Source organism: Mycetomoellerius zeteki, unplaced genomic scaffold (genome assembly GCF_001594055.1).
Source record: "Mycetomoellerius zeteki isolate Tzet28-1 unplaced genomic scaffold, Tzet1.0 scaffold225, whole genome shotgun sequence".
NCBI classification, from domain to species: Eukaryota; Metazoa; Arthropoda; class Insecta; order Hymenoptera; family Formicidae; genus Mycetomoellerius; species Mycetomoellerius zeteki.
Genome location: NW_017257200.1, coordinates 176,731 through 190,109, shown reverse-complemented (window position 1 = coordinate 190,109; position 13,379 = coordinate 176,731). Strand labels below are relative to the sequence as shown.

Here is a 13,379-nt window from a genome sequence, read left to right as displayed (position 1 = left end):
CGGAAGAAAGGTCAATTACGCGCGCGGATATTCGCAGAAAAAGCGGAAAGAACGTCAAACTGTCATTAATTTTCAATTGATAAAAAATCACGACTAAAATATTAGAGAAGAACGTGTTCTCTTCCATACAATATGTAATCTTTTTTTATAACAAAAAATAATAGAGATTAATCGGACTCTCGAAATTTGAAGAGTAAATATTCAATAAAGGCAAGTGAGAGTAAAAATTCTGGACAGTAATTCGCGTGTTATAATTTAATAAAGTAAATTGTATTTATATTCTTTTAAATTCAACAAAACGTTCGAACGTTTCGACTCAATTCAAGCCATCATCAGCAATATCCAAAATTCAAATATTATGTAGTGTCCGTATGAAATCCAGTCCTAGTGTGCAGCAGATAGAGCCTCTTCCAATTTCCATATTTGAAGAGTGAACCGTCAAATAGTTCTTATAATGAACTCCGCTGCAACTATGACTGCATATAGTAAAACCTCGAAATAAGTAGAAAACGCAAAAAGGTATTACAATTGTTAAATGACAGCTGTCGTTACAATGATTAATTGTAAGTCCAATCAAGTACGAGTAGGTAATCTCTTTTTTTATTACCTTTCGAAAACATCAGACGAATCTAAAACTATTAAAGGCCTCTAAGCGATTTTTTTTTTTTTTTCTAGAACCATAGATATTAATTTATCATTCTATCAGATGTCTTGTCTCGTACAAGAAGAGACGTTCGTGAAGAAAATTAATGTGTGAGATATTCAAACAATTAAGGACCTGACACTTAAATTTTGCCAGTTTACATAAATCCTCTTGTGATGCAACCACATTAGAAGCGAAAACTTTGGGACACTCCATAATGATGCAACCAACGCGATACAACTCGGCACGGATATTACATTCAGTTAGAGTAATCTGACCACGAACGTCGGTGTCTCGTTATCGAGGGTCATCGAGACTGAGTCTATCGGTTCTGCCTGGATAATTACGTGATCCAAGTTATACAAAGTTCTGGCCGAAGATTCATCGCTCTGCCAAGATGTCTTGACGGTACAACAACGACTTGGTAGTTTCAGAAATTCGTAGTTTTAGACAACACCTAACTATATCGATAGTGAAATATCAAATTTTATGTTATCTTAGGAAACCAAACATCCAAAATTATTAGAAAATGAAAGAGAAAGAGAGAGAGTACAGATAATAAGAAATTTTTATAATTTGATTTTCTATGGATTTTGATGCATTTCTATTTTTAAAAAATTTAAAGATATAAAGATAAATGCGCTAGAGATTATTTATACTTTACATGATAATACCGGATTGCGATTTAATTCGACAAAATTCGACGATGATAAAAAATCTCCGACTTAAATTTTTAACTTTAAAATCTTATAAAAGTTCTATTACGAAGTTATTTAAATCTAAATATGGTTCTCATATTTTAATGTAATTTTTATATAGATTTTATGTTCCATTTTTTTTCTCGCATATAATTCCAACATCCTAAAAACATTTTAGAGTTTTTATTCTTGTAGATTTTATATACTCTAAAATTAAACGAAAAGTAAATTTAAAAGCAATGATTGTATTATTAAAATTGTAAGCAATTTTTTTATCTTTTTTTTAAAACATTTCTCACGACGTATATGCACTTTCAATTTTGTCAATTGAACAGTTTCATTTAATCACATTCAAACGTTCGCGAAACGTTTACTTTTGACGATGAATCAAATTAACATTCCAACTGTTCGCACCGGACACCAATTTCCGTGCACTTGCATTCCTCACAGGGACTCGAGAGCTCCGTTATAATTCTGCCGACGCGATACATTCGACCATATATATTGCAACCCGCTAGCTTCAGCAAACTGCCCACGGACATTGGTATCTCGTTGTCGAGGACCTTCGAGGACGTCTCGACAGTTTCTGTTTCCTCGGTTAACCCTTCTGCACTCGTCGATGAAACGACGAGAGTCTCCTGATCCTCTCGTACACCGCTGACGGAGGAAACATTCAGCGTCTTTGTGGTTTCGGTCAGCTTGTTGCTGGAACTTGTATTTGAGGAAAATAGCAACTTAAGAACATTGTCCAAAGAAAAGATGGTGACGTCTTCGACGTTCTCGGTGGTCTTTCCATCTTCACTTGGAAAATTATCCGACTCGGTACGATTGTCGTATTTCGTAGTACGATTGTCCTCTTCGCCGGTGAAGTTTCTATCGAGAGTCTTGGTCTCGGATACGTTTCCCATCGCGAACTTCTGCTCCGTAGTATTTCGATAGAAATCGTATTTCGAACCATCGGTCGTGCTATTTAACTTGGTCAACATTGTTCTGTCGTAATCGAAAATGTCTGCCTCGGGATTTTCGAAGGGTTTGTGATCTAGGACCTGATTCTTAAAATCGTACGTTAACGAAACAGTATCTGTTGAAGATGTCCCACGGTTCACTCCGTACTTGATCTTCTCCAGAAAAGAGGAGTCGACAGTTTCTTCTCCGTAATCGAAGGGCGGTTGTATAAGCGGTACCTCCATGAAGTCAAAGTTTGGAGGGTGTTGTAATTGATTGCCCACCAAGCCTTGAGCCGAAGTCTTCGAAGCTGTCATGGACGTCGGTTTGGGTGTCGTGATGCCGCGTTCAACCAAATATGGAATCATGTCTTCAATCAAAGAAGGTAAGTCAGGGGCTGGCTCGGTTTTGATGACATCGCGAAACGGATCTGGGGACACCGTTGGCTGTCGTTGGGAAGGTGCCGTAGCATCGGCGCGGTCAAGCACCACCGTTGGCGATTCGTCGGCCTCGACTGTAAGATAAGATTATGAAAATAAAAATACGCGTACGAGCCTATATAACATTTTTGATAAAATCTTATTCTCTCTAAAATTCTCTCTTTTAGAATAAATTATCACTCTGAAGAGTAAAATCTCACTTTCAAAGATTGAAAATTGAGCCACTCTCTTTTTCAAGACTGGCTCAATTTTCACTGTTTAAAAAGACATTTTACTGCAACGAATTTAGAGAATATATTGTATATTTGTTTATACGACGACATGATATACCACAAACGATTTTTCCGCAACACTTCTCCTCAGAATTGATTCTGCGACAACCAATTTTCAATGGCGGACATTTCTCCGAAGAACAGACGATTTCTCCGTAATAACACATGCAGATTATGCAAAAAGCGGCACGTGGCAAGATTTCACCATGACGGTACTCCATATCTTCAAAATGGCACTTATTTGATAAATCTAGTTCAACAAAAAAAGCCAATTAATGATATATTGTAATTCATATCCATTTCCATCAATGATAGTTTAATTTTAATCTCAGTTCAACTATCTTAATTCTTTATGTTTTTCTAATTCTAAGAATTATGTAGAATGTTCTAGTTCTAAAAATTTGAAAAAGATGAAGAGTAAGTTGAACCGAGATTAAAGTTAATTTATATTGGTTGAAACGGACATTAATCTTTTAAGTTTTTATTAGCAACAATTAATCGAGAACATATACCATTATTTTTTTTATGTAGATTTGTAATTTGTGGAACTACGGTAACTCCAGTACCGATCTCAAGATTTAAGTCTGTAGAGCGATAAGGAACATCGAAGTATGACGGCTCTTTAGGCATAAAACCACCTACAAAGATCTATTACTTATTATTTTTACATAAAAAATATTATGACAGTATGTTATTATTAAAGATGATTAATTATATGATTAAAGTAACGAAACAATTATGTAACATCTGATTATTATCCAATTACTAGACAAACTATACCAAAAATTGTTTTTTAAATTTATATTTAGCTTGCTTTTACGAGATCTTTTATTTGTACAACTTTGCGTCTCTTTAGGTTATTCATTTGACTTCTTATAAAGAATCATAAAATACCTTCGGTCTCTACGGGCGGGCTAAATCGATTCTCCTGGGTTGCAATATCATAAAAGCCGGAAGCATCGGTTGGTCGTAGCTTAGGAGGTACTACAACTGAACCAGGAGAATATCCAGTCTTAGACGAGGGTACATCCTTGCCTTTCACCACCGCGTCTCCCGCCACAAAGGGTATTATCCTACAGCAACAAAATTTACTTCTGCCGTTAATATACATAATACGAAACAGTCAGTAATAGTTTTAATTAAATTTTAATTTTATTATCATACAATATATGTTATATATTATATTATATATATATATATATGTATATACAAAAAGAAAAATAAAAAAATAATTTTAAGAAATAAAATTAGTTCTTCCGAGGATTATTTATCATTTTTCAAATGATAATTGGCATAAAAATGTATCATAAATAAATTTTATATGAAAAAGGTACAACACGAAAAAGCTATGCATTTTCTGCCGTTAAAAATGTAACCTACGTAAATCGGTATCAATCAGTTGTTTTCAACAAACGATATCAATTTAATTCACGGTAGTATTCCCCGGCCAACAAAACTCGCAAAAAAGCGGTTCCGTTATAAGCGTGAAAAATTGATTGCACATCGTACCGGCTAATAAAAAGGAATAAAACGCGCTATATCGATTACATCGACTGTGCAATGTTGCACCTGCCGATAGTTTCATGCATTCTAAAAATATCGCAATTATTCATAAAAAATATTCATATACTCATACTTTCTACGAACGGGATTGTCCAGTGTCAAATCATAGAACTGATAGAACTGAATAGAAGACGATGATGGATCGAGATATGATAATAGTCACCTAACGTTTGGTAGTGATGGTGGCAGAAGTTGTTCACTATAGTCGTAGTCATAATCTTCGCCTTTTTCTCGATGAGTGATGTTTAGGATGGTCTCAATGTCAGGCGGAATAGACCTAATTGGATTTATCGTGACACCTTGTATATGGCCCACCGAGACATTCGTCTTGACTGTCACGTTCATCACGAGAATGTCATCTGGCATGAGGATCGTCGACGATGGACTGGTGACGGGTCTCTTGCCACCGGTCCTCTATGTCACACATGTTTAATCATAACAAACTTGCCTGGTCTTTTTTATGACAGCAAATTTTGCAGCAAACATGTTTTATATTTAACAAATACATATATATGAATACGAAGCAAAATAAATAACCAAATTTTTTAATTTTATAAATCTAGGTTTTCAGACTTTTTTTTTTTAATAAAAGAATTTAAGTTCAAAAATTTCAAAAGATTGTAAAACTAATCTAAAAATAAAGTTTACTTTAAATCTATTCCGTAAAGTAGGTAAAATTTGTAAAAATTTGCATTATTTTTTGTTAGTTTAAAGAAAAAAATGTCTTATCGTGTATATTATTTATCCCTGATGTTTATTGTTCCAAAAAAATCTTTTATATCACTTCTCTAATATTTTTAAGAAGTCATTATTTTTTTAAATTTATAAAAATTTTTTAGAAAATACCTTGAACTTTTTTAGATTTTATAAGTTTTCTTCAGAAATTATAAAATGACAAGTCTTAAAAATCTTATTTTATTTCAGAATTCATATATGTACATATATGAACAATTCCAGGAAATATATAGTTTCGGAACGTTCCTTTACTGAAAGAAACAATTTATAAAAAGACTTCAAGATAATTTCATTATAATTTTTAAATAACTATATAATCAGAAATATTCAATACAGAAATAACAGTTAGTATAAAACTACATTTATTAAATAACTCGAGTTTAACTGAATACAAAATCTGTGATTATTTCTTACTTTACTTTTAAGAAACTATCTCTACTATTGGTATCTATTATTTTTGCATGAAAATTTTGATTATTATTGTTATCATTACCTTAATGATAGTGGAGTTCTCGGACAATTTCTCGTCGGGGATAAGCATTTCCCCGGCATCCGTAGAAACTGCGAAAGGATGCACCGTAGCTTTGTTTTTCTCAATTATATCCGTTTTCTCTCCCATCGTCGTTCCTCTCTCGGTAGCCTCATCTTCGTTCCGCTCCTCATTTTCGCTTGTGTTTTTGTTTTCATCCTCGCCAGTATCCTCGTTTTCATCGTTTCCATTATTGAGAGTTAATTCAGGAAGCATCGTCGTCCATTCCAACGAGATTGTCGAGCTATCCGTGCTAGATGCATTCTCTATCGTCATGATCGTGGAGTCTGTGAACGTGTTCGTTGAGCACGTCGTGCAGGAACCAATGACAGACTCAGCGTCTTTGGTGGACGCCGGTGTTGACTCGAATGATGCTGTCGATTCAGTGTTACTTGATAACTGGCGAATGAAGATAAATAATTGTTAACGCCGGATTGATTTATGAATGAATTTATGCTTCCGTGAACTAAAGAGAATAGTAAGCATTAAAGCGGTAAAAAAATTGCATTGTTTTTATTGAGACTACATTGTAAATTTAAGTGTGTAAAAAAATGACTTAAATATGTTTATTATTTAGTTTTTCGTCTGAATATATCTCTTTTTTTTTGCTAGATCAAAGATAACATCCAGAATTGATAATTTTTAGTGAAAAAGAAATAATGATATTAATTAATGGGAGTGAGGGGGGAGGAGGAGAGATAGTAATACATATATGTACCAGGGTTTTTATTTGGTATCTATATATTATTTGGTACCAACGGGTAAGAAACGAATATAGTACATATGTGTACCGCTCGGAACGAAAGGATTAAGCATAGCATTTTTATACGAAAAATTAAAAATAGTATTTAAATATATAAATCTCTATATTTGTCTATAGTATATATAGTGTGTTATTTTTACACGGAAAACTAATCATATACATGTTGGCACTTTTTACACACTTGAATTTGCAATGTAATAGGAAAAAAAAATTTGATTTAATGTTTGTTTCGTTCATCACGTTATCTAAAATTATTTTTAAAATATATATAGATATGTGTATTTGTACCCCATGTATATGTGTGTCAACATCAATAATTCAAATTATTCTTACATCTGAGTTAGCAGTGTATGCATCTACCAATTTACTAAGTGAATTCTATATGAATTAAACAATGATTTTAAAAAATAAATATCTATGTATTTACATGTCGCTCATCCGAAAATTTTTAACAAGCTGTAATTTTTATTGATAGGTTGGCCGAAAAGGTTTTCGTTACTTGAATTATTGTACATATCATCACCTCATTCGTTAAAGTTACGGCAGTTGTCACTTCCAAGGTCGATTTATAGTCCACTGTCCCTATCAAGATTTCATTGTCCATGATGTCGGTCTCCATGGTCGAGGGCCAAGCGGTCGAGTAGGTGGCGACAGATGAGTCCTCCTCGAGATCGATCGTACTGGTGCTAATCCGTTCCTCGACCACTCTGTGACCTCGTCCTTCGACGGACGGATTCGTAGATTGATCAATCGTGGGCTGAACAATTAATGACAGACTCTCGTACCGTAAATCGATTAGAATTTCTTCATAAAAGGATCTTTCTTTCTTATAAAACTCTATTTGCGCTTCAAAGTCTACTCGTAATTCGATCAGCCGAGTCAGTTTAATGATTTCGTCTAGCTAGCATTTAAGCGAGTAAAACTTGAGTTAAACTGAAAACTTAATTTTTTCCATATTGGAGTACTATTTAGTCATTGGTAATACAAAGTAGATGCGTTATTAAGTAACTAAAAAACTCTAAAAACACAGATGTTAAGAGTGAGTTTGTACAAATATCTAGTAAACTAACAAATATCTAATAATATATAATTTTAATATATATATACATGTATATAACAATGTTGGAAGTATCGTTAGAGAGTAACCATATTTTTTTAAGAATACTCTTAAAGTTGTAAAATTTCTGTTCATTAATTAAAATTTTACATTCATAAAATTATGTTAATAAGAATTATCAATAAAAATTATTCTAGAAATTTTATTTTATAAATACCTATAATACATTTAATGCAAAAAAAATTATATATCCCTTTCTTTCGCCCCCGAATGATCATTTTTCTTTAAAAAGTATGTATATATACGTACTCTTTTCTTGTGATTTGGATATGGTAATCCTAGCTGGAAGTGAATAAAAAGAGATAAAAGTTTCTTTTCATTTTTTTTGAGATAAAAAAATAAAAGATTTTCAATTTATTAATTTAAAACGCATAAAAATTGTTATATGCCTAAAAAATATAAAATTTTACAAACAATTTTTATAAAATTTGTTACAAATGCAAGAAATATTGATGCGCGATTGATGCACTCATTCAAGAATCCAAGTGACGAATCTCCCAAATTCGCCATAGTTGTTTCCATTGTCTGAGTAGATTCCCGTGTATCTCGCGAGATTCGAATTCTCTATAAGTGGTATTCTGTACTAGCGACGTTACCCATTAATAATAACGCAACATATCCATAATAGATACGTCGTCGCTCGATTGGAAACTCGTATCGTGCTACGTGATCCAATAAGGTATGCTTCATTCCAAATTCCTGAACTAAGTCGAATGTCTAACGCGTTTATAATCAATGTTTCGGGTAGATTTCATTGATTAAATTCCGCCGACTACATAAATCATCTCCCCTTAATTTCGATCCCATGAGCATGTTACTATTTGATAACTTTGGGATTTAGTAAGCTTATTTAGAGTAGTTAGAACTATTTAGCAGAATTCGCCAAAAAGGCGATGTGATAATTTATGTTTCTACTTAAAGAAAAAGCGTAAAGCAAAAAGAAAAAGAGAAAACGTACGAAAAAGTTGGTCTCCTTGCGGAATTTAGCATAGTCCTTGCTAACGAAGGCGTAGGATGCGTAGTTTTGGGTGGCCTTTACTTCGATGCTGCCGCCTTAAACGTTTAATTCCTTAGATTTTTTATTAGCATTCAAGAAAGAATATTTATGCATGTATATGTAAATGATAATTAAACTCGCGAAAAAGTGTTAGTTGTAGGACAAGTCCAACCCGATTTGTGTTTTCCTTATTGAGAGTACGTCCGTATAAAAGTACAACTGACGTACAGTGGGTCACAGAAAGATTGCAACACTTTTTTTTATACGTTTCGGAACTCAGCTTTGCTCATAGAACGATTGAACGTAAATGATTATATCCATAAGTAAGAGGACCAATCGCTCCGAGGAGCAAACTGCTTCTGAAACCCATCAAAAAAAAGTGTTGCAACCTATCCGTGACCCACTATATATTAAATTATTAATTATAATGAATAACTTCAATTATTATAAAAGTAAAAATCGTAGAGATATGTCAGATTCATATTGACAGTCCTGCACATCAACTATACTATCACAATGAATTTTAATTAGCAACGAATCTGTATAATACGCTCTGCAGCAATCTGGCTTATTAAATTCGATTTTCTTTTCGTGCTGAATTTAAATGATAATACATACCTCGTTTTCAATTATTCTCTCTTCATTATTAAAGTACGAAAAAATTAAATATTAAGGGGATTAGCCCAGCAAATACCATATGGAACAGATATTTTACATTGATCTAATTAATTATGACTAAGAATACAGAAGCAATGTCCAAATGAGTCACGTAATCCGAAAACGAAATATTCATTAAAATAGTATAAAATCGGACTTTATCCTTTTTTTTTAACTAAATGCTAAAATATTAGCAGCATTTGTTAGGAAATAAAAATATGCTTTTAAGTCGATATTTGCAGGTCATTGGCCGATTTTTGTTCGGTACACGCATTCTATCTGCCGCGATATTAATATCGATGGCTATCACGTTCACAGAGCCATATTGATTGTATCGAATAAACGCTCTCGTGCGGAAATTAAATCCCCTTTTAATTCACAGATGTTTCTCGCTTCCAAGAATCGACGTATTTAATTTGCTTACGCGCGCGCAAAGCCGAGTAAAATATTTTATTTTCCTTTCGCAAGCGCGGGAATGCCGGATAAAATATTTCCAAACCCCAAAACGAGACGCTGTTTGTTGACGACGGCATTCGTTATTTCCTCACATCGGCATGTATCAAATAAATATTTTTGCTTTCGGTAAAATATTTTTCACCGAGCCTTAACCGAGTAACCGAACGAGACTCAATTTATAGTATCGATGGCTCTCTACGATGATCGACCTCTCTTACCATGCAACGTAAAACTAATATTTCGAAAATACACGTATGAAAGAAAAAGGTTCAATTTCTCTTATGAATTATGAATTATGAAAGAAATACATGAAGCATTCTGATTTAAGCATTTTAAAAATATAACTAAAAAATAAAAAATCTAAAAAGAATCGAAGAAGCTAAAGAATTAAATTTGTAAAAATTAAAAAAGTTAGAAATAGAAATTACACAGTTTCGAAAAAATCACAGTTTAAATAAATTATTTTCATTTTAATTAAATAATTTTTTAACTATAATATTGTTCGTTTTTGTTTACTCTCTTTTATTTGTTCTATGTATTTTATATATTTTTTGATGAAAAATCTACTAATATTGCAAAAAGCATTACGAAGTTAATAGAATTTAAAGAGAATCGAGACAACTAAAGAATTAAATTAATAAAAGTTAAAAAATCCTCGTTATAAAAAGTACGCAGATTCAGAAATTGCATTTTAAGAATGCAGTGAGAGCGCACGCATCGATGAAAAATTATTTTCATTCTAATTAAATTTTTTTAAACTATAATATTGTTTGTTTTTGTTTATTTTTTTTATTTATTCCATTACGTGTTCTTTTTGTAAAAAGTCTACTAATATTACAAAAAGCGTCACGACGTTAATAGACTTGTATTTCGATATTTTTCAGTATTGTGTTTTTCTTCCGATATTTAATAACGGTTTAAAAATGAAGGGCAATATTCCTGATCAAGGAATTTCGCAATTAATTCAGTGGAAAACACAACCCGGGCGTGAACTGGGCTGAATGGATCGTGAGGATGGGACAGTCCCGATGCGAATTTGCGTGAAACTCACTGCAATTGTAGGTGGACGGACAGCATTGTCCTTCTCGAACGATCGGGCTGCAGCCTTGAAGAGGTGGGGCGCATGCAAGCGGAACGCATCGTATGGCACCCATCGCGCAGAAACAATTGTCGCATGCGGCCTTCCACTCGATGTCGCGAACCATCTCGCCCTCGACATAAGTGCGCTCGCCCACACGACATCCTGGACAATCATGTGCCGTGAGAGTCGTGAGAATGCGAGTGTGGAAACTCGGCCCTCGCATAATTTCTTCCACCGCTTGCGTAGAAAATAATGGATGGCGCGGATGTCCGGATATTCGAGGTCCGAATATTCAGACATTCCGACGAGATTTCTGGAACTTCGATAGCGTGAAGAAAACATACATAAAGAACGATTTTTGTTAAAAGTTCTAACATTTTGCTGAACAGATCTGAAAATAATTTTGTTTAACTATCAACATAATTGTGCTGGAAACTAAAAAATAAAGAATAATGCTACAAAAAATTTTGAAGAAAGTAACCAGTTTAATTTTTCAACAAAATTATTTTGATGGTCCAACCAAATTATTTTCAGATCTACGTACACGTGGTATAATTTTAAATCTTTTAGCAAAATTGTGTTCTTTCTGTGCAGAAATATGACAGAGTTGCATATCAAGTATAGCATTCAAATCTTAAGTAAAAATGTATTATAGTAATCCGTAAAATCTTAATCGTTGGTTTTGGTCTCAATTTTGATTCTAACACTTCATAGAAATATATATTGCTATATAACAGATCACATATTTCTACTTTTTCCTACTGGAGGTTTTTGCTTGTTGAGTGGAGCTATACACTCTGGAGGAGCATAACGTCACTCTTTTGATGGCGTCGTCGTGTTAGCTCATAATAGCCTCGTCCTGGCGAGCAGTGACCTCGAGGATGTTTGTCCATCCGGTAGAATTAACGAGTCACCGTGGTTCGAATCGTTATTTACCGACTTCAGTCATCGTGACGGCAAGGCCGCAACACCGCCCACCTGATGGGAGGGGTGGTTTACGGTGGTGTCCGTTAAAATTAAGCCATTCCCGAATGTCCCGGCAGCCAGTGACAACCATGGCATCGTCGTAGCGACCGAGGTTTAAACCCAGCTTAAATTTAAGCGGTCGCGGTGAAACTGGGCGTTAAATGAATGGCAACCTCGGCTATCTGAAACGCCGACTCGCAGTTTCCCTCCGGAGCAAAGTGTCGGGAGGTACCTACTGACTTCTTTATCACATTACATGTTTCTATATACCTGTCGGACCCCATAACCAGAAAATTTAGAGACGATTCCTTCGGTGCTCGCTCTTGGGAATATTCGAGATATCGGTCGTTCTCGTGTACAGAGTGTAGCGAAGTCTCGCGTTTTTCTTTGAACCGCAAATATCGATAGAATTGGGAAAAAAGGATTAAGAGTTTCGAGATGTTGAATTAACTATTTTTTTTATGATTTAAAATTAGGTATAATAAATAATGAAAATCTAATCCGAGGTTTGTTTAAATTAGACTCTACTATTAAAACAATTTAGAAAAAAATCTTTAGAATCTTAATTTTCTTAAGTTATTATGCACATTATAAAAATATTTTATATTTGTGTTAAAATTGGTCCTTATTGTAAAAATTTTTGTGTTGAATTTTTAATATATCCCAGTGTTAATTTCACGCTCTGATATTAACTATAATGTGATTATTATTTAAATATTTTGTATTAAATTGATATTTTTTAGCGTTCAAATAACAATTTATGAATAAGTGACCGAATAACATAAAAGTAATATATATAATATAATTTTAAAACGTAAATTCCACTTAGAAAATACAGTTTTGTTGAAATATTCAAGCTAGATATAGATCTAAAAGTAATTTTGTTGTATACCATCAAAATAATTATGTAGAACTCTCAAACTAGTTACTAGAATGTCAAAACTTTTTGCAGCATTGCTCATCACGCTTGAGATTCCCACATTATTTTATATGTGTTCAATAAAATTAGTTTCAGATCTGTATTTAGCTAAATTTTAGATTCAACACTTCAACAAATCGTTCTTTCCAGGATAAGATAAATGAATAAAAATGGACATATCAATTTAATACATTATAAATGTTAATTTTACTGAAGAAATATGTTTTCACAATATGCTTCTAAATTGTGTCAAACTATTACATTTATGTATTAATTTTTTACACAATAGTTGTATTATGTAATTGTATTATATTTTAATGTATTCATTTTATGTTAAATTAATACAAAAAATTAGTGGACCGTTTGGGACATGTAAAATGTGTTAAGAACACAAATTTTTCAATTGTGCATTCCGGCTGTGCTTTAAATTAAATATATCTATTAAGGGGATGCTGGAGTGACCAAATTATCACATTACAGTCGTATAAAAATCTTTGAATTGACTGAACGGAATAAGTATGAACGGAATAAAAAATCCTTTTATAGGATTAAAGTAGACGCAAAATTAGGAGGTGATGCAGTGAACCTTGTACTAAAA

At 33.2% G+C, this 13,379-nt stretch overlaps 1 protein-coding gene across 1 annotated transcript; it reads right to left on the bottom strand.

The window, feature by feature from the left end:
* Positions 1-1,733: 1,733 nt before the first annotated feature.
* On the bottom strand, positions 1,734-11,020 carry LOC108723196 (uncharacterized). Its single transcript, XM_018448756.1, has 10 exons — positions 10,867-11,020; positions 8,664-8,758; positions 7,955-7,987; positions 7,112-7,345; positions 5,790-6,224; positions 4,725-4,975; positions 3,893-4,071; positions 3,511-3,636; positions 3,057-3,248; positions 1,734-2,800 (listed from the first exon to the last, which is right to left on the bottom strand). The coding sequence occupies exons 1-10, from the start codon at positions 11,018-11,020 to the stop codon at positions 1,734-1,736; spliced, it is 2,766 nt and encodes a 921-aa protein (XP_018304258.1).
* Between the last annotated feature and the right edge of the window lie 2,359 nt (positions 11,021-13,379).

Excerpts from the sequence above, each read along its gene's own strand:
- LOC108723196 (XM_018448756.1), bottom strand. The coding sequence starts at position 11,020 with ATGGTTCGCGACATCGAGTGGAAGGCCGCATGCGACAATTGTTTCTGC. Across the intron at positions 4,976-5,789 it reads AGAACTCCACTATCATTAAG|AGGACCGGTGGCAAGAGACC; the intron begins GTAATGATAACA and ends TGTGTGACATAG. Across the intron at positions 3,249-3,510 it reads TCTACATAAAAAAAATAATG|ATTTATCAAATAAGTGCCAT; the intron begins GTATATGTTCTC and ends TTGTTGAACTAG.